Genomic DNA, 19,216 nt, shown 5'->3' with positions numbered 1-19,216 from the left:
ATTCAATAAGATCATGGCTGATCATTCCTTCAGTACCCCTTTCCTGCTTTCTCTCCATACCCCTTGATCTCCTTAACCGTAAGGGCCATATCTAACTCCCTCTTGAATATATCCAATAAACCCGTCAGACAGGTTAGATGCAGGAAGAATGTTCCCAATGTTGGGGAAGTCCAGAACCAGGGGTCACAGTCTAAGGATAAGGGGTAAGCCATTTAGGACCGAGATGAGGAGAAACTTCTTCACCCAGAGAGTGGTGAACCTGTGGAATTCTCTACCACAGAAAGTAGTTGAGGCCAATTCACTAAATATATTCAAAAGGGAGTTAGATGAAGTCCTTACTACTCGGGGGATCAAGGGGTATGGCGAGAAAGCAGGAAAGGGGTACTGAAGTTTCATGTTCAGCCATGAACTCATTGAATGGCGGTGCAGGCTAGAAGGGCTGAATGGCCTACTCCTGCACCTATTTTCTATGTTTCTATGTAATATCTCCAAGTTTGCGGATGACACTAAACTGGGTGGCGGTGTAAGCTGTGAGGAGGACGCCAAGAGGCTGCAGGGTGACTTGGACAATTCCTTCATCCAAATCGTTAATGTATATTGTAAAGAGCTGGGGTCCCAGCACTGAACCCTGCGGCACCTCACTAGTAACTGCTTGCCATTCTGAAAAGGACCCGTTTATCCCGACTCTCTGCTCCCTGTCTGCCAACCAGTTCTCTATCCAGGTCAGTACATTAATTCCAATACCATGCGCTCTGATTTTGTACACCAATCTCTTGTGCGGGACCTTGTCAAAAAGCCTTTTGAAAGTACAAATACACCACATCCACTGGTTCTCCCTTGTCCACTCTCCTAGTTACATCCTCAAAAAATTCCAGAAGATACGTCAAGCATGATTTGCCTTTCATAAATCCATGCTGACTCAGTCCGATCCTGTCACTGCTTTCCAAATGGGCTGCTATTTCATTCTTAATGATTGATTCCAACATTTTCCCCACTACTGATGTCAGGCTAACCGGTATATAGTTGCCCGCTTTCTCTCTCCCTCCTTTTTTAAAAAGTGGTGTTACATTAGCTACCCTCCAGTCCATAGGAACTGATCCAGAGTCGATAGATTGTTGGAAAATGATCACCAATGCATCCACTATTTCTAGCGCCACTTCCTTAAGTACTCTGGGATGCAAACTATCAGGACCCGGGGATTTATCGGCCTTTAATCCCATCAATTTTCCTAACACAATTTCCCGCCTAATAAGGATATCTTTCAGTTCCTCATTTTCACTAGACCCACTGTCCCCTAGTACATTCAGAAGGTTATTTGTATCTTCCTTTGTGAAAACAGAACCGAAGTATTGGTTCAATTGGTCTGCAATTTCTTTGTTCCCCATTATAAATTCACCTGAATCCGACTGCAAGGGACCTACGTTTGTCTTTACTAATCTTCTTCTCTTCACATATTTATAGAAGCTTTTGCAGTCAGTTTTTATGTTCCCTGCAAGCTTCCTCTTGTACTCTATTTTCCCCTTCTTAATTAAACCCTTAGTCCTCCTCTGTTGAATTCAAAATTTCTCCCAGTCCTCAGGTTTGTTGCTTTTTCTAGCCAATTTATATGCCTCTTCCTTGGTTTTAACACTATCCTTAATTTCCCTTGTTAGCCATGGCTGAGCCATCTTCCCAGTTTTATTTTTACTCCAGACAGGTATGTACAATTGCTGAAGTTCACCCATGTGATCTTTAAATGTTTGCCATTGCTTATCCACCGTCAACCCTTTAAGTATCATTTGCCAGTCTATTCTTGCCAATTCACACCTCATACCGTCGAAGTTACCTTTCCTTAAGTTCAGGACCCTAATTTCCGAATTAACTTTGTCACTCTCCATCTTAAGGAATTCTACCATATTATGGTCACTTTTCCCCAAACCTCGCACAACAAGATTGCTAATTAGTCCCTTCTCATTACACATCACCCAGTCTAGGATGGCCAGCTCCGTGGTTGGTTCCTCGACATATTGGTCTAGAAAACCATCACTAATACACTCCAGGAAATCCTCCTCCACCGCATTGCTACCAGTTAGGTTAGCCCAATCTATATGTAGATTAAAGTCGCCCATGATTACTGCTGTACCTTTATTGCACACATCCCTTATTTCTTGTTTGATGCGGTCCCCAACCTCACTACTACTATTTGGTGGCCTATACACAACTCCCACTAGCGTTTTCTGCCCTTTGGAATTCCGCAGTTCCATCCATCCACATCATCCAGGCTAATGTCCTTCCTTACAATTGCATTGATTTCCTCTTTAACCAGCAACGCCACCCCACCTCCTGTTCCTTTCTGTCTATCCTTCCTAAATGCTGAATCCCCTTGGATGTTGAGTTCCCAGCCTTGGTCACGCTGGTGCCATGTCTCCGTGATGTCAGCACGAACAAGAACATTGCAATCATTATAAGTGGATAAGAAAAAGGAGCAGGAATAGGCCATTTGGCCCCTCGAGCCTGCTCCACCATTTAATAAGATCATGGCTGATCTGATCATGGACTCAGCTCCACTTCCCTGCCCGCTCCCCATATCCCTTTACTCCCTTATTACTCAAAAATCTGTCTATCTCCGCCTTAAATATATTCAATGACCCAGCATCCACAGCTCTCCGGGGCAGAGAATTCCATAGATTTACAACCCTCAGAAGAAATTTCTGCTCCTCTCAGTTTTAAATGGGCAGCCCCTTATTCTAAGACTATGGGCTCAATTTTCCCCAAAGCATTTTTTTTGCGCACTTGAAGAGTTATGCTCGATTTTTTGGGGCCCAAATACACCAAAAAAGTGTTGCAAGTTTCCCCGTTGGATCTCTTCATTTTGGCGTGGCCGAACCCGACCTTTGGTTTTGGGGGTGGCGCCTTGATCTGCGCCAAAAAGATTGGGCTGCTATGGTAACCAGGGACGCAATGTGAGCTGAGCTGAAAAGTGAAGCATACAGCCACCTCCAAAACATTAAAAGAAAACACATAGCACCAACTTACCTCCAAGCCCGCCCGAAGGCTGTCTGGTCTCTCTCTCTCACACCACCACCCCACCCGCGGACTGAACTGTGTGTGTGAACCAGGGACGGAGATTGGACTGAAGTGTGTGTGTGAACTGGGGACCAAGAATGGGATCGGACAGCCTTCGGGCGGTGTTGGAGGTAAGTTGCTGCTATGTGTTTTTCAATTTTTTCAGTGTGTCTGGGCATCTGTTGCGCCACCTCCCTTATCTGTGCTGATTTTCCCAACTCTAGGGAAGGTTTTACGGGACAGGCCATACACTGGCCTAATCAGAACTGGAGTAACTTTCAGCTGGCGAATCTTCCCTAAATGGCCAGAAGTGGCGTAGGTGGCTGGTTACACCCCTTTGGCTGAAAAAAAACTGACGTAAAAAGTTCCTAACTAACTAAAATACGCCGGTGTAAATTGATTGGGGAAACTGGGGATTTTTAAGTTAGGCCAAAAAAGCAGCTGCTCCCAATATTGGGGAAAATTGAGCCCTATGAGTGGAAATATCCTCTCTGCATCCATCTTGCCGAGCCCCCTCATTATCTTATAAGTTTCAATAAGATCACCTCTCATTCTTCTGAACTCCAATGTGTATAGGCCCAACCTATCCTCCTCATAAGTCAACCCCTTCATCTCCGGAATCAACCTAGTGAACCTTCTCTGAACAGCCTCCAATGCAAGTATATCCTTCCTTAAATACGGAGACCAAAACTTCACACAGTACTCCAGGTGTGGCCTCACCAATACCCTGTACAGTTGTAGCAGGACTTCTCTGCTTTTATACTCTATCCCCCTTGCAATAAAGGCCAACATTCCATTTGCTTTCCTGATTACTTGCTGTACCTGCAAACTCACTTTTTGTGTTTCATGCACAAGGACCCCCAGGTCCCTCTGTACTGCAGCACTTTGCAATTTTTCTCCATTTAAATTATAATTTGCTTTCCCATTTTTTCTACCTCACATTTTCCCACATTATACTCCATCTGCCAAATTTTTGCCCTCTCACTTAGCCTGTCTGTATCCCTTTGCAGATTTTTTGTGTCCTCCTCACAATTTGCTTTCCCACACATCTTTGTATCATCAGCAAACTTGGCTACATTACACTCAGTCCCTTCATCCAAGTCATTAATATAGATTGTAAATAGTGGAGGCCCCAGCACCGATCCCTGCGGCACCCCACTAGTTACTGTTTGCCAATCGGAAAATGACCCATTTATCCTGACTCTCTGTTTTCTGTTAGTTAGCCAATCCTCTATCCATGCTAATATATTACCCCTACCCCCCCGAGCTTTTATTTTGCGCAGTAGCCTCTTATGTAGCACCTTATAGAATGTCTTCTGGAAATCCAAATACACCACATCCACTGGTTCCCCCTTATCCACCCTGCTCATTACATCCTCAAAGAACCCCAGCAAATTTGTCAAACACAATTTCCTTTTCATAAAATCATGCTGACTCTGCTTGATTGAATTATGCTTTTCCAAATGTCCCGTTACTGCTTCCTTAATAATGGACTCCAGCATTTTCCCAACGACAGATGTTAGGTTAACTGGTCTATAGTTTCCTGCTTTTGTGAAATGGTCTTTTGGCAAATTTATAGATCACATGAAGAAATTCCTAATATGGTGGCAATGGAATATTAGAGTTTGCTTCACAAATGAGCTAAAGATAACATATCATGCAAGTGATCTTCCACCATTTGGCTTCAGTAACAGCATGAATTTAAAATCAGTGGGGATGAAATTCCACTTTGATGGGAGTGCAAAACAGTAGTGGATCATTGGAAAGGAAAATCAGGAAGGGTGCATTAAGGAGGTCAATCCACTACAGCCATTTTGCATCCCCCATCAAAGTTGAATACTCATTGCATTACATAACATATCACCTCAACTTCATTACATAACAGGGTTTTTATATGCTGAAGCTGAGGAAACTACTTGAAGGAAACTCTTATCCAACAAATGTCACAATTTTGAAACATCCAACTTACATGATCTTGCCAAGTAGCTGCTGCTCATACTTGCGCCAACTGTATCTCATGAGTTTGCTTGTAGAAAATTCATTAGTCAGCATTGATTCAGGTGTAGGGAATATAGGTCGCAGCGGAGATCGAATGTTTTCAGGTTCAGGTGCACAGGCACGTTTTAATTTCTTTGAGGCCTTCATCTAAATTAATGAAAAAAAGAATATCAGCAAACTTTAATTATTCCAGAAGATCACTTAAAAATTATTCCCACTATTAAAACAGAAAGGTACAAAAGTGAAAAGAAGAAGAAGACAGACTTGCAATTATATAGCACCTTTCACGATCTCAAGACGCCCAAAGTGCTTTATAGCCAATGAAGTGCCTTTTGAAGTGTAGTCACTGTTATAATATAGGAAAAACGGAGCCAATTTGCACACAGCAAGCTCTCACAAACAGCAATGTGATGATGACCAAATAATCTGTTTTCAGTGATGTTGAATGAGGGATAAAGATTGGCCAGGACACCACGGATAACTCCCCTGCTCTTCAATCGAAATAATGCCATGGGATCATTTACGTCCACCTGAAACAGCAGACAGGGCTTTGGTTTAACGTCTCATCTGAAAGACAGCACCTCTGACAGTGCAGCACTCCCTCAGTACTGCACTGGAGTGTCAGTTAGATTTTGTACTCAAGATTTGAACCCACGGAGATGAGAACACGACCAACTGAGCCACAGCTGACATTGTTGAATAGTTCAGAGTTAAAGAATATGGAGGTAAAATTCAACTTTGGCCCAGGACACAAAACGGAAAGCAGCGGTTTGGTTGCCTTTAATGCAGCTTGCCCAATTTTCCTCTTCATTGACTTCAATGGAAAGGAAAATCGGGCAGGTTGTACAATGGGGCAGCCGACCCTATATCACCCGTTTTATGCCGTCGGCAAAAATTTAAATTACCCCCTATATATTTGAGGCTGTTTATAATGAGCACTTAGAAAGATATGGGCGAATCAAAGATATGGATTTATACCATTTAAATCCTGCTTGACTAACTAAATTGAAGTTACTGAGCAGATATTTGGAATTTTAAAAGCTTTTGTAAAAGTACCACATAAGATATTTGTTGCAAAACTTAATGCACATGGTATTAAAGGTAAAATGGTGGCATGAATAGAGATGATGGCTACAGGATAGGAAGTAGTAAATGGATGTTGCTCAATTGGAAAAATGTAGCTAGTGGTACTGCAAGGCTCTGTAGGGATCCACTAAACATGAGCAGAAGGAATAATATCAAAATTTGCTGATGATACCAAACAAAAGAGCATTGCAAACTGAGGAAAAATGGAGGTTACTACAGGAAGGCAGATAAGTTAGGGGAGTGTACAGATGGTTAAAGAATGCATATTCATTGGAAAAAAAGTGACTATATACTGTAAGTTGTTGATAAATGGCAGCAATCTAGAGAGATTTAAGAGTACAGAGGCACAGGTCTTTAAAAACAGAGTAAGTGAAAAGGGCAAATGCGATTCTGGATCTTTGAATAGAAGAAACAAGGAGGTGATGATTAATCTATACAAGACATTGATTAAACCACAGTTAGAGTTGGGGAGACCTAATAGATGTTTAAATAATGAAGTTTTGAAATGGTAAATGGTGAAAGATTATTTCCATTGATCAATCAGTAAAAGGGGGTACAAACTTCAGATTAGTACAGGAAGGATAAAAGGAGAGTTTAGCAGAAATCTTTTTATTCAATAGGTACATTGACTAGTGAGGTCAAATTAATCAATGGCTAGGATTTTGTGGTCAGTGTTGAAGTGATAGAACAGTCCGCTGACTTCGCAGGAAGTTGCCCACAAAGGCAATCTCCCGAAACTAAGTTGATTCTGGTGTCACCTATAGGGACTCTCCAGCGTCCAGCGACAGTGATGTTATCAAGCTGTCTAAACAGCCAATCACATTGAAGAATTCTCAGACAGCAAACCAGGAAGTAAAATGCACTGATTATCCTTCATTTTTTAAATCATTTTACAGAGAGCAAAATAAAGATTGGGACATACACATGGAATGAAGGTAGATGCTGAAATATCATAAACAAGCTTTTAAAAAATATTAAAAACCATGGAATCTTTATTATAAAGGAAAAATGTGACATTCCATAAATATAACATTCCTTTTTCAGGGCCAGAATGATTGTTTAGCAGTAGTTATGACTCAGTACATCATTAACAACTCAGTTATATCTCATTGAGCAAAGCTTAACTTTTTCGGAGGGTTTTAACAGCGGTATTAGAGCATAAAAGTCGAAGTTTTCATCAGTTAAGTGATTTCAATTGATTGCCGGCTGTGTGGAGGAGCTGGGAATCACAGACAGCAACTTTTAGATTTCCACGTTTAACTGTGCGTTTGCCGTCAGTGTCACGGATGTAATGACAGCAAACGCTGACAGTTTCACCATCATTATAACCACAATTCTGGGCCATAATGTTTCAAAAGAAGTCAGAGAAACACTTCAAAAAGACAGAGTACAGGGAAAGAGCAGGGAAATTAAAGTGAAGCAGATATCTCCAGTGGGAACTAACAGTGGCACAAGTATAATGGGCCAAAACTTCTGAGCTTAAACTTCTATGATTCAGGACATCGTCAAGGTTCAAACAAGATGTTGAAATAAATCAGGAAATAATGATTACATTAAGTTAATTTTAGATTTTTAAAATCTGAAGACGGTAGGAGGGAGGAAAGATGGAAGAAAGAGGGCAAGGCATTCCACAGTTTTGAGGCCCCGCAAGAGAATTGAGTTAGATTAATAGACTATATGAGGAGTCTTGATTTCAACACAGTGAGAATGCAGAGAAGAAGAACATCAGATGGGATATCAAATCTACAGCTTAGGCAACAAGTCAGAAAGGTTCAGAGGATCGCAGACCATAACAAAATTGAAAAGTAAAGAAAGTCAAGAAAGAGAGGTGTTGGAGGCCAACGGTAAAAGATAGATCACCTATCATATGGCTAACTTTTTCCTTATAGCCAATCTAGAGGGGTGAAATTCCTCTTGGGCCAGTGAATCGGCAACCACTTTTAGACTCCTTCCGATTTTCTTTTCCATTGGCATCGATGGAAATGATAATTGGGTGGTGTAAAATGGGCTGCCAATTTGCAATCACCCATTTTGTGCTGCCTCTAAAGATGAACTGCATCTCCTCAGAGTGGAACGGAGCTGTTAGAATGAGAGCAGTATTCGTGCCTCAGGTGGACTTTGGTTTTACAGAGAGTTAAGAATAGTTAAGGAGAAAATAACATTAAAAGTAAAATGGAAACCAAGTTTCTTGGAGCCAGCTTTGGCAATGAAAAAGATTTGAGATAAGATGAGACAATGAGGCCAAAAATATCAATAGATGAAAAAGAGCTAAAGATTAAAACTACCAAAGATAAATTGGTTAAAAAGTGACTGCAGTCAGGCTGGATATGTTTGAATGTTTGTGAATGACATTTTGCTTCTGATCATTCCAGAGTGGGTAGTGGAGCTCTTGCTGGTGCTGCAGTGCAAGGTACAGTGACAATTCAGCAATAGGCAGCACTGAAAGATTTAGTAGTGAAACTTTGCATTCCTTAACAATGAATGAATTACAGTCGTTTCACAAATGGAAAATACAAAGGTGAGAGAATATCAGAACTCAATATATGCCCATCTAAGCAAGATCATGAATACTTGTAATTTCAGCATTTCGCACACATAATAACATATGAAATAGGAACAGGAGTAGGCCACCTGGCCCCTAGAGCCTGCTCCGCCATTTAATACAATCATGGCTGATCTGATCATGGACTCAGCTCCACTTCCCTGCCCTCTCCCCTTAACCCTTTATTCCATTATCGCTCAAAAATCTGACTATCTCCACCTTAAATATATTCAATGACCCAGCCTCCACAGCTCTCTGGGGCAAAGAATTCCATTGATTTACAACCCTCTGAGAGAAGAAATGGGCGGCCCCTTATTCTGAGACTACGTCCCCTAGTTTTTGTTTGCCCTATGAGTGGAAATATCCTCTCTGTATCCACCTTGTCGAGTCCCCTCATTGTCTTATATGTTACGATATCACCTCTCATTCTTCTGAACTCCAATGAGCATAGGCCCAACTTACTCAACCTATCTTCGTAAGTCAACCCCCTCATCTCTGGAATCAACCTAGTGAATCTTCTCAGAACAGCCTCCAATGCAAGTATTTCTTTCCTTAAATATGGAGAGCAAAAATGTACGCAGTACTCCAGGTGTGGCCTCACCAATACCCTGTACAGTTGTAGTAGGACTTCTCTGCTTTTAGACTCTATCCCCCTTGCAATAAAGGCCAACATTCCATTTGCTTTCCTGATTACTTGCTGTACCTGTATACTAACTTTTTGTGTTTCATGCACCCCTCCTACAGTCCCTTGATTATCCACTATTGGGATGTTTTTAGTGTCTTGTGCCGTAAAGAACGATACAAAATATTTGTTCAATGTTTCTGCCATTTCCCCGTTCTCCATTATTAATTCCCCAGTCTCATCCTCTAGGGGACCAACATTTACTTTCGCCACTCTTTTCCTTTTTATGCACCTGTAGAAACTCTTACTATCTGTTTTTATATTTCATGCTAGTTTACTCTCATAATTTATCTTCCCTCTCTATCATTTTTTTAGTCGTTCTTTGCTGGCTTTTAAAAGTTTCCCAATCCTCTGGTCTCCCACTAGTCTTGGTCACATTGTTTTCAATTTAATACCATCCCTTATTTCCTTAGTTAGCCACAGATGGTTACCCCTTCTCTTAGTCTTTCTTTCTCATTGGAATATATTTTTGCTGCGAGTTATGAAATATCTCCTTAAATGTCTGCCACTGCTCATCAACCATCCCATACTTTAATCTGGCAGGACTGACATATGAGGAGAGACTGGATCAATTGGGCTTGTATCCACTGGAGTTTAGAAGAATGAGAAAGGATCTCAGAAATATATAAAATTCTGACAGGATTGGACAGGTTAGAGGCAGGAAGAATGTTCCCGTTGGTGGGGAGTTCCAGAACCAGGGGTCACAGTCTAAGAATAAGGGGTAAGCCATTTAGGACCGAGATGAGGAGAAACTTTTTCCACTCAGAGAGTGGTTAACCTGTGGAATTTTCTACCGCAGAAAGTTGTTGAGGCCAGTTCATTAGATATATTCAAAAGAGAGTTAGATCCCTTACGGCCAAAGGGATCAAGGGGTATGGTGAGAAAGCAGGAAGGGGGGTACTGAGATTGAATGATCAGCCATGATCTTATTGAATGGCGTGCAGGTTCGAAGGGCCGAATGGCCTACTCCTGCACCTAATTTCAATGTTTCTATTTTCCCAGTCCACTTTAGCCAACTCTGCCCTCATATCTTTGTAGTCTCCTTTATTTAAGCTTAGGACACTGGTTTGAGATCCAATTTTCTCAACAGCCAACTGAATTTGAAATTCAACCATGGCAATTCCTTATGATGCAAATATTATTATATCTGTCCCATAAAATAAATTGATCATAGACAATCAATTTCTACTTGCTACACCAGTATCCCGATGGCCTGAGTAAGATTGCTGAATTCTCCACTGTAGACCTATACCAGAGGCTGCCCAAACTCACTTCACGCATGATTTGCATGTTTGACAAAGGAGTATTTTTTAAATTCTCATCCCAGTGTTCAAATTCATCCATGACCTCATCCCTCCCTACCTACATAACCTTCTCCAGTCCTACAACCCTCGAAGTACTCTGCATTTTGTTTAACTCTGGCCTCTTCTGCATCCCTTACATCCTTTGCTTCACCAATGACAGCCATGCCTTCCAAGCTCTGGAATTCCCTCCCTTACCCTCTCCACCTCTCTGTTCTCCTGAAAATCTACCTCTTTGACAAAGCTTTAAGTCATAGTCCTGACATCTTATGTGGCTCAGTGTCAAATTTTGAATGATAGGAACACCTTGATTTTTTTAATGTTAAAGGTACTATATAAATATAAATTACTCTTGTTAGGAATGCCCAGAAAAACGTCAGTGTAGTCAAGGCAATTATAGTCACGGACAATTTAATTTATTTTAACATTCCAGAACCTGTTGAGGAGAGGGAGGAGGTGGAACACAACATATACTTTCACCTGTCAATTTAACAAAGACCCATTCAAAGTTCGTTTCCTATCACTTACCAGATTAGTCCAGTGCCGGAAATATTTATCACAAATATTCGCTATACATATTGCAGTCAAAAATAATATAACATTTAAAACAGATATATTTATCTTCATCAGTGAAATAACCTGACTACCACGCCAATGTGTGATGGTCACCAATGTGTGAAGGTCAAATCAAAACTGCGGATCTGTCCATACTATTAATCTTGTTAAAGTCCGGTGGTCGTGAAAGGCGCTATATAAATGGAAGTCTTTCTTTGGTTTGTCTAAGTAACACTGACATTGTCTTCAGAACACAGGTCACTTTAGAGAGAAAAAAGAAACAGAACGACGCTTCTGACTTGGTCTGAGAGAGAACCTGTCAGTGCTAAGTCCGGAGCCAGTCGCTAATTCACCCGTAGTTCATGGTGGAGCGAGGCAGTCGCAATTCCCCTTTTCTGTAATTCGACTCCTAACTCCCTGAAAAGCACACACACCAGGATATCTGCACATTCACAGGGGGACTTACATTGACGGCCTGTGTGTAGGGTTGATCCCGGGGGCAGCCACCGTTACCGCCCGCTGCTCCTGATATCAGCAAACAACCTGGTCACCATGGAGACACCACTTCCGGAGGAGGGGCGGAGCGGGCGCTCCATCCGGTGTGGAATTGGGTGAGCTGAGCCTTTGATTGGCTGCAGTCTGTACCAGGGGGCGCCAAGGCCGCTGTGAGATGGGCCCTGTTAACCAGCAGCTAAATGGTTTGCCAGCATCCGAGAGAGTGCTGAGCACCTCGAGTCTCGTCACCGAGAGCATGCAGAAAACAAGCGCAGACAGTGGAAGGAGCGTGCGGCAAACCAGACTCTTCACCCACCCTTTCCTTCAGCCACTGTCTGCCCCACCTGTGACAGAGACTGTAATTCCTGTATTGGACTGTTCAGTCACCTGAGAACTCACTTTTGGAGTGGGAGCAAGTCTTCCTCGATTTTGAGGGACTGCCTATGATGATGGTTTGCCTGTCCTGTCTCCTACATTTCGGTTTTAAAAATATGATCGGTTGAAGAGAAGAGCAGTTATCCCCTGGCCAATATTCATCCCTCAATCAACATCACTAAAATAACATCATCATAGGCAGTCATTTTTTTTCAAAAATATACTTTATTCATATAAAATTTTCACAATACACTGGAAAATTGCTCAGTACCTTGCGGTCAGCAATTCCATACAATTCATTTGGATGCTGACAGCAGTTCCATACAATGCACGCATTTCAAGGTTCAGTTTAGTACAATCTGTAAAGCATGTTACATGTTACATGTTACATGAGGATATTACATGGAGCAGATGAGAACAGGTTTACATTAGATTCCAGGGTACATTTCAATGCCGATCACGAATCACGTTACATGTAGCACTATGCAGATGAAAGCAGTACACAGAACAGATGAGAATACATTTACATTTCTTTACAAGTTACTAAACAGTGCCGAGACTTTCATTATACATGGCACAACACAGGTGTTTTTCAGTCATAGGCAGTCCTTCGGAATCGAGGAAGATTTGCTTCTACTCCTGAAGTGAGTTTGTTGTCCATGAGGGTCCTGACGTTCTAGGTCCCGAACTCTTTTAACGTAGAGTGGCCATTGCACACCGGCTACCACACGGGCTGAGCTGAGCAAGGTCTTGATCCAGTGGCAAGGGGGTCCAAGGCGACTGGAGACCAGGCACTGCTATTTCGGCCTAGTTGCCTACGGTGAGATGTTGCAGATGATCTGGTCATTATCACATTGCTGTTTGTGGGAGCTTGCTGTGGACAGATTGGCTGCTGCATTTCCTACATTACCACATTGACTACATTTCCAAAAATAAGTACTTCATTGGCTGTAAAGTGCTTTGGGACGTCCGGTGGTCGTGAAAGGCCCTACATAAATTCTAATTTTTTTGGTGTTAAAAAAGTTAACACCAGTTCAGGTTTACATTATTTCTTGCTGCACAGCGGAGGAGAGAGAAGGGGCGGATAAGCGGCGAGAGATCGTGGCGGAGGTGCAGCGAATGATTGAGGCGGAGGAGTGGTGAGAGATCGTGGCGGAGGTGCAGCGAATGATTGAGGCGGAGGAGTGGCGAGAGATCGTGGCGGAGGTGCAGCGAATGATTGAGGCGGAGGAGTGGTGAGAGATCGTGGCGGAGGTGCAGCAAATGATTGAGGCGGAGGAGTGGCGAGAGATCGTGGCGGAGGTGCAGCGAATGATTGAGGCGGAGGAGTGGTGAGAGATCGTGGCGGAGGTGCAGCGAATGATTGAGGCAGAGGAGTGGTGAGAGATCGTGGCTGATGTGCAACAGTCACCACACGTTAAAAAAATCCACGCACAGGCATCTTTCACCTCTGGAGTTCAGGACTGGAATATCGGGTCCTCCAGTGAAACATCAGTGAACTCATCCCTTTTGGTGTGGAAGCAAGTAATCCTCATTCGAGGGACCGCCAAAGATGATGATGATTTCTTGCTCTACTGAATTTTTCCACATTCAACTGAAACAACCTTCACAGAGTTCACAACTTGCCGGAAATTTATGAGGGTGAAGTCCCAGGTGCTGTCAGCGTGAGAAGTGTGCACAAAGTCTCCTGGAGTTGCAGATGTTTTAGGCCTCAGAACCTTTGTGTTGTTGGAGATATTTGTGTTAATTTTTAACAAGTGGGTGGCCAATTAGGGATTTGAAGACCTTATATTGGCAAAAAAAATTCTTACTGCTAATAACGGGCCATTATTTTCCATTTATCTCATTGATTTATGTGGGACCTTGCCTTGTGCAAATTGGCTAATGCATTTCCCTACATTACAACAATGTTTATACAAAAGTATTGAATTGACTGAAATGCTTTGGGATGTCCTGAGCTCATAAAATATATTCTTTACCTTAGCGGTAATTAATACTAAATCCACGTCACTTCAACTGGGGAAGGAGCAAGTCTTCAGCCATTCATCTAGATGTACATTACATTAATTTTTGTACAGCCAAATGTAGATCCTCTTCCAAGTCATTCCATAGTACAAAAACCCTCATGGGAAGATAACCTGTTTATCTTGATTAGCTGCACACCTGTGGTATGCAGAAAATGATATAAACTACTTTACAGAGCACAGGAGGAGAAAAGTCCGGCTTGTACACATCATTCGTCTGACAACAAATTGCCGAGTCAACAAACACAAACTCTTTCCATTTGTATACTGCTGAGGGATTTCCCCAAAAAGCAGGAGCTGGACAGCAGAAACCTTCATTTTTTATTAGGTCCATTGGAATCTCAAAAGACGTCATCCCAAAAGCTGGTTACTTAATAACCTTAGATAAACAGCAATGTTTCCCCTACATGTTTTCATACTCATAGGAGTATTAGAATCATAGAATGGTTACAGCACGGAAGGCTATTTGGCCTGTCGAGCCCGTGTTGGCTCTCAGCTAGTCCCACTCCCCCGCCCTTTCTCCATAGCCCAGCAAATCTTTTTCCTTCAGATACTTAACCAACTCCCTTTTCAACTATGAGATTGAGACTGCCTCCACCACCCTTTCAGGTAGTGCATTCCAGATCGTAACCACTCGCTGTACAAAAAGTTTTTTCTTACGTCGCCTTTGATGCATTTATTAGTGCATTACTGGCACTCAAAAATTGCATATATAAACCTAAAGTTTTTAGTATTAATCTTGGGGCTGCACATTTTCAGTTTTTGAAATTACACCAATACGTGTAAAAGAATGTGATTGCTCATCCTCTAAACTAATTTGAACAAAGTCACAAATGGCTATTTGCATTTGAGTATGGCATTGTGTCAGTTTGCTAAATTAATAGTGCACTCACCTCTGCATAAAAAGGTCGTGGGTTCAAAACTTAACTCATATCATCATCATAGGCAGTCCCTTGAAGCGAGGATGACTTGCTTCCACGCCAAAAAGGAATGAGTTCACAGGTGTTTCAATGAAAGACCTAATACTCCAGATCCTGAACTACATCTTGGAGGGTGGAAGATGGCTGTGCGTGGATTTTTTTAACGTGTGGTGGCCGTTGCACACCAGTCACCACACGGGCTTGACAGAACTAGGTCTTGGTCCAGTGGCAAGGATTACCCAAGACAACTGGAGACCAGTTCTGCTGCATGGACATCATGTGCACACATATTGCAGTGTGGGCTGGCCCGTGCTGCCCCTGGGCCTTCGCCTCTCCTGGGCCCCGGTTACTTCCTTCGACAAACTTTTGCCGCTCCTTTGCCCCTCCTGCCTCGCCTGCCCGCACTGCTATATGTGTGCATATCCTGCCCTCCTGCAGTGGTATGCCGCCGCGCGCTGCTCCCAATGATAGCCCCGGCCTGCTGATGGTCTTGCAGGCCGGGACCGCGCCGATTTCTGGGCTAGACCGCTGCACGCTGCTCCCTCTAACACAGCCTTTCAATCACAGTAAATCCTCAATTCATTAACGTGGCCTTTCGATTTATGGTAGCCAAAACGCTACCTTTTGAAGATGTTAAACTAAGATCAAGTTAAACACCTGCTCCCCTTCCCAGGAATTGCAACACCTGCCCTTTCACCTGCTCCCTTCCTGTAAAGTCCTGACCCTGCAGTACAGACTTACACGAGGCACATGCTGAAGTCAAGGTCGCTCCGGACCTGCACCTTTATTTCACAGCTCTCGAGTGCCTCGCTTCCCAGTCAACGAATGCGGACGAGATCTGTATGCCAGCAGCAGTCACGACAGTCGGCTCTGCAGCGTGGGACCTTGGATTTTTAGCATGCCTTGTTTAACGATTTGCACTGCTCGCTCCGCCTGGCCATTGGAGGCTGGCTTGAACGGTGCTGTCTTAACGTGATTTATGCTGTGGTCAACTATAAAATCTTGAAATTCTGCACTGGTGAAGCACGGACCATTATCACTGACCAATATGTCAGGAATTCCGTGCGTTGCAAACATGGTTCTAAGGCTCTCCACACTGGTGGAGGTAGTGCTCGAGTTTAAAATGGTGCACTCGATCCACTTTGAAAATGCATCGACGACTACGAGGAACATTTTGCCCATGAATGGGCCCGCATAGTATACATGCACCCGCAACCACGGTTTGGTGGGCCAGGGCCAGGGGCTTAGGGGGACCTCCCTGGGGGCATTACTGAGTTGGGCACAAATGGTGCTCCGCCGGACGCAGAGCTCCAAGTCCGCATCAATGCCAGGCCACCAGACGTGGGATTTGGCTATGGCCTTTATAAGGACGATCCCCGGGTGCTCGCGGTGGAGTTCCTGGACAAACGCCTCTTTGCCTCGCAAGGGCATAACTACTCGGCTGCCCCACATCAGGCAGTCTGCCTGTAGTGATAGTTCATGCATGCGCCTATGGAAAGGTTTGATCTCCTCGGGGCAAGCATCACGAGCCTCTGCCCATTCACCAGTTAAAACACATCTTTTGACTAAGGATAACGTGGGGTCGCTGGTCGTCCAGGCTCTGATTTGGCGAGCCATCATGGGCGAACCTGTGGATTCAAAGGCATTGATTTCCATGACCATCTCATAGTCCTGTTCGTCGGACCATTCCGTGGTCTCCAGGGGTAGCCTGCTAAGCGCGTCGGCACAGTTGTCTGTGCCTGGTCTGTGCCTTATTGTGTAGTTGTAAGACGCTAGCATGAGTGCCCACCGCTGAATGCGCACCGAGACATTGGCGTTTATTGCCTTGCACTCGGATAGCAGGGACATGAGGGGTTTGTGGTCGGTTTCTAACGCGAACTTGGCCCCGAAAAGGTATTGGTGCATCTTTTTGACACCGTACACGCACGCGAGCGCCTCCTTCTCAACCATACCGTACCCGCGCTCCACCCACGAAAGTGACCTGGAGGCATAAGCAATGGGTTGTAATTTACCCGCATCATTGACATGCTGTAAAACGCACCTGACCCAGTACGCTGACGCATCACATGTAAGAACTAGCTTTTTACCTGGGTCAAAAAAGGCTAAAACACTGTTGGAACATAGAAGGTTGCGTGCCTTATTGAAGGCGCGTTCTTGGGCGTCCCCCAAAAAACAATGGCACCCCTTTCTGAGTAGCACGTGGAGAGGCTCCAGCAGCGTGCTCAAGTTCTGCATAAAGTTCCCAAAGTAATTGAGTAGCCCGAGAAAGGCGCGCAGTTCCGAGATATTCCGGGGCCTGGGTGCCAGACGAATTGCTTCGGTTTTGGGTTCTGTTGGGCGGATTCCATCAGCGGCAATCCTTCTGCCCAAAAATTCAACCTCGGGCACGAGAAACAGACACTTGGATTTCTTAACTCTTGGCCTACCCGATCCAATCGACTTAGTACTTCCTCCAAATTGCGGAGATGGGAGTCGGTGTCCCTGCCCGTGATGAGTATGTCATCTTGAAACACAACCGTCCCCGGGATGGACTTGAGCAGGCTCTCCATGTTGCGCTGGAATATAGCAGCTGCCGACCTGATGCCGAATGGGCATCGATTGTACATAAAAAGGCCTCGATGTGTGTTGATGGTGGTGAGTAGCTTAAACTCTTCGGTCAGTTCTTGCGTCATATACGCAGATGTGAGATCTAGTTTCAAGAAAAGTTTTCCTCCAGCCAATGTGGCAAATAGGTCCTCCGCTCTGGGCAGCGGGTATTGGTCCTGTAAGGAGACTCTGTTTATGGTAGACTTGTAATCCCCACAGATTCGTACGGATCCATCAGGCTTCATGACGGGGACGATGGGACTTGCTCAGTCGCTAAGTTCCACAGGTGATATAATGCCTTCCCGCAGAAGCCGGTCCAGTTCGTGTTCAATCTTTTCCCTCATCACATAAGGCTCTAGCCTTGTGATAGACCGGTCTGGCATCCTGTGTGATGTAGATTTTAACTTTAGCCGCTTTGAAAGTGCCCACACCTGGCTGAAAGAGATGTTCAAAATGACTTAGAACTGTTGAGCAGGAGGTCCGTTCTTCTGACGACATGGCGTGAACATCATCCCATTTCCAATTTAGTTTTGCCAGCCAGCTTCTCCCCAACAGTGCTGGGAGATCTCCGGGGACAATCCACATGAGAAGTTGGTTCACCGTCCCTTTGTGTGTGACTGAGAGCATGGCACTGCCAAGGACTGGGATGATTTCTTTGGTATAGGTCCTTAGTTTGGTGTCGATCCTTGTGAGTTTTGGTCTGTCTCTTTTGTGTGGCCACAGCTGTTCAAATTGTTGGACGCTCATGAGAGATTGACTAGCTCCCGTGTCCAGTTCCATGTTGACGGGTATCCCGTTGAGTAGGATCCTCATCATTATTGGAGGCGTCTTATTGTAAGAACAGTGGACATTGATCGTGTTGACCCGCTGTACCTCGGTGTCCCGGGCACTGTCCCCACCGTCTTCTGGTCCGCTTTCCGACCCTTCCAATTCGTATTCCAGCCGAGCTGCTGTTTTTCTGCACATGCGAGCCAGATGCCCTGTATAGTTGCAGTTTCTGCAAACAGCATGCTGAAATCGACACCCCCTTGTTGAGTGCCTTCCCCCACATCTCCAGCACAGACGGCTTCCATTGTTTCCGAAGGATGAGCTGCGTCTGGCTGATCTCTCTTGAGCTTCTCTCAGTCTGTAGCTGATTGCTCGCATTGTGGGTTGATGAGGTGTGAACAGCCGTTCATGTGGCCCTTGATGGCTTCTGGCGCCACTGCCTGCTGTTGAAGACCTGTTGTCCTGCCTTTGTCTGTGTGTGGGGGTAGCGGCTTGTTTCACGCTGTGAACCCCTTGTTCCGATGTTTCGTTAGTTGTCGTACCCGCAGTATAGATCAACCTCGTTTCTTCTTCTCCTGCCAAGAATGTCTGTGCAACCAGTGCTGGTGCCTCTAGGGTCAAGTTCTTGGTCTCTATAAGCTTTCGGAATAGGCCTGTGTGGCCTATTCCTCCAAACAGTAGTAGTGATGCTGGGGAGGGCATCAAACAGGAAATTAGGGGTGCATGCAATAAAGGTGCAGCTGTTATCATGGGTGACTTTAATATGCATATAGATTGGGCTAACCAAACTGGAAGCAATACGGTGGAGGAGGATTTCCTGGAGTGCATAAGGGATGGTT

The 19,216-nt window shown here is 44.2% G+C and overlaps 1 protein-coding gene across 1 annotated transcript in view; it reads right to left on the bottom strand.

Moving 5' to 3' along the window:
* The window catches only part of dnah12 (dynein, axonemal, heavy chain 12), a 393,315-nt gene extending 381,593 nt beyond the window's left edge, over positions 1-11,722 (bottom strand). Inside the window, exons 1-2 of the mRNA XM_070895275.1 lie at positions 11,676-11,722; positions 5,015-5,190 (exon numbers count right to left, since the gene is read on the bottom strand). Of these exons, the coding sequence (XP_070751376.1) occupies positions 5,015-5,190 (176 nt within the window). The 5' untranslated portion in view covers positions 11,676-11,722. The remainder of the gene's footprint in view (positions 1-5,014; positions 5,191-11,675) is intronic.
* Positions 11,723-19,216: the final 7,494 nt, after the last annotated feature.

Source organism: Pristiophorus japonicus, chromosome 12 (assembly GCF_044704955.1).
Source record: "Pristiophorus japonicus isolate sPriJap1 chromosome 12, sPriJap1.hap1, whole genome shotgun sequence".
Lineage (NCBI taxonomy): Eukaryota > Metazoa > Chordata > Chondrichthyes > Pristiophoridae > Pristiophorus > Pristiophorus japonicus.
Note: the sequence above shows the minus strand (reverse complement) of the source record. Positions and strands in the feature narration are given on the sequence as shown.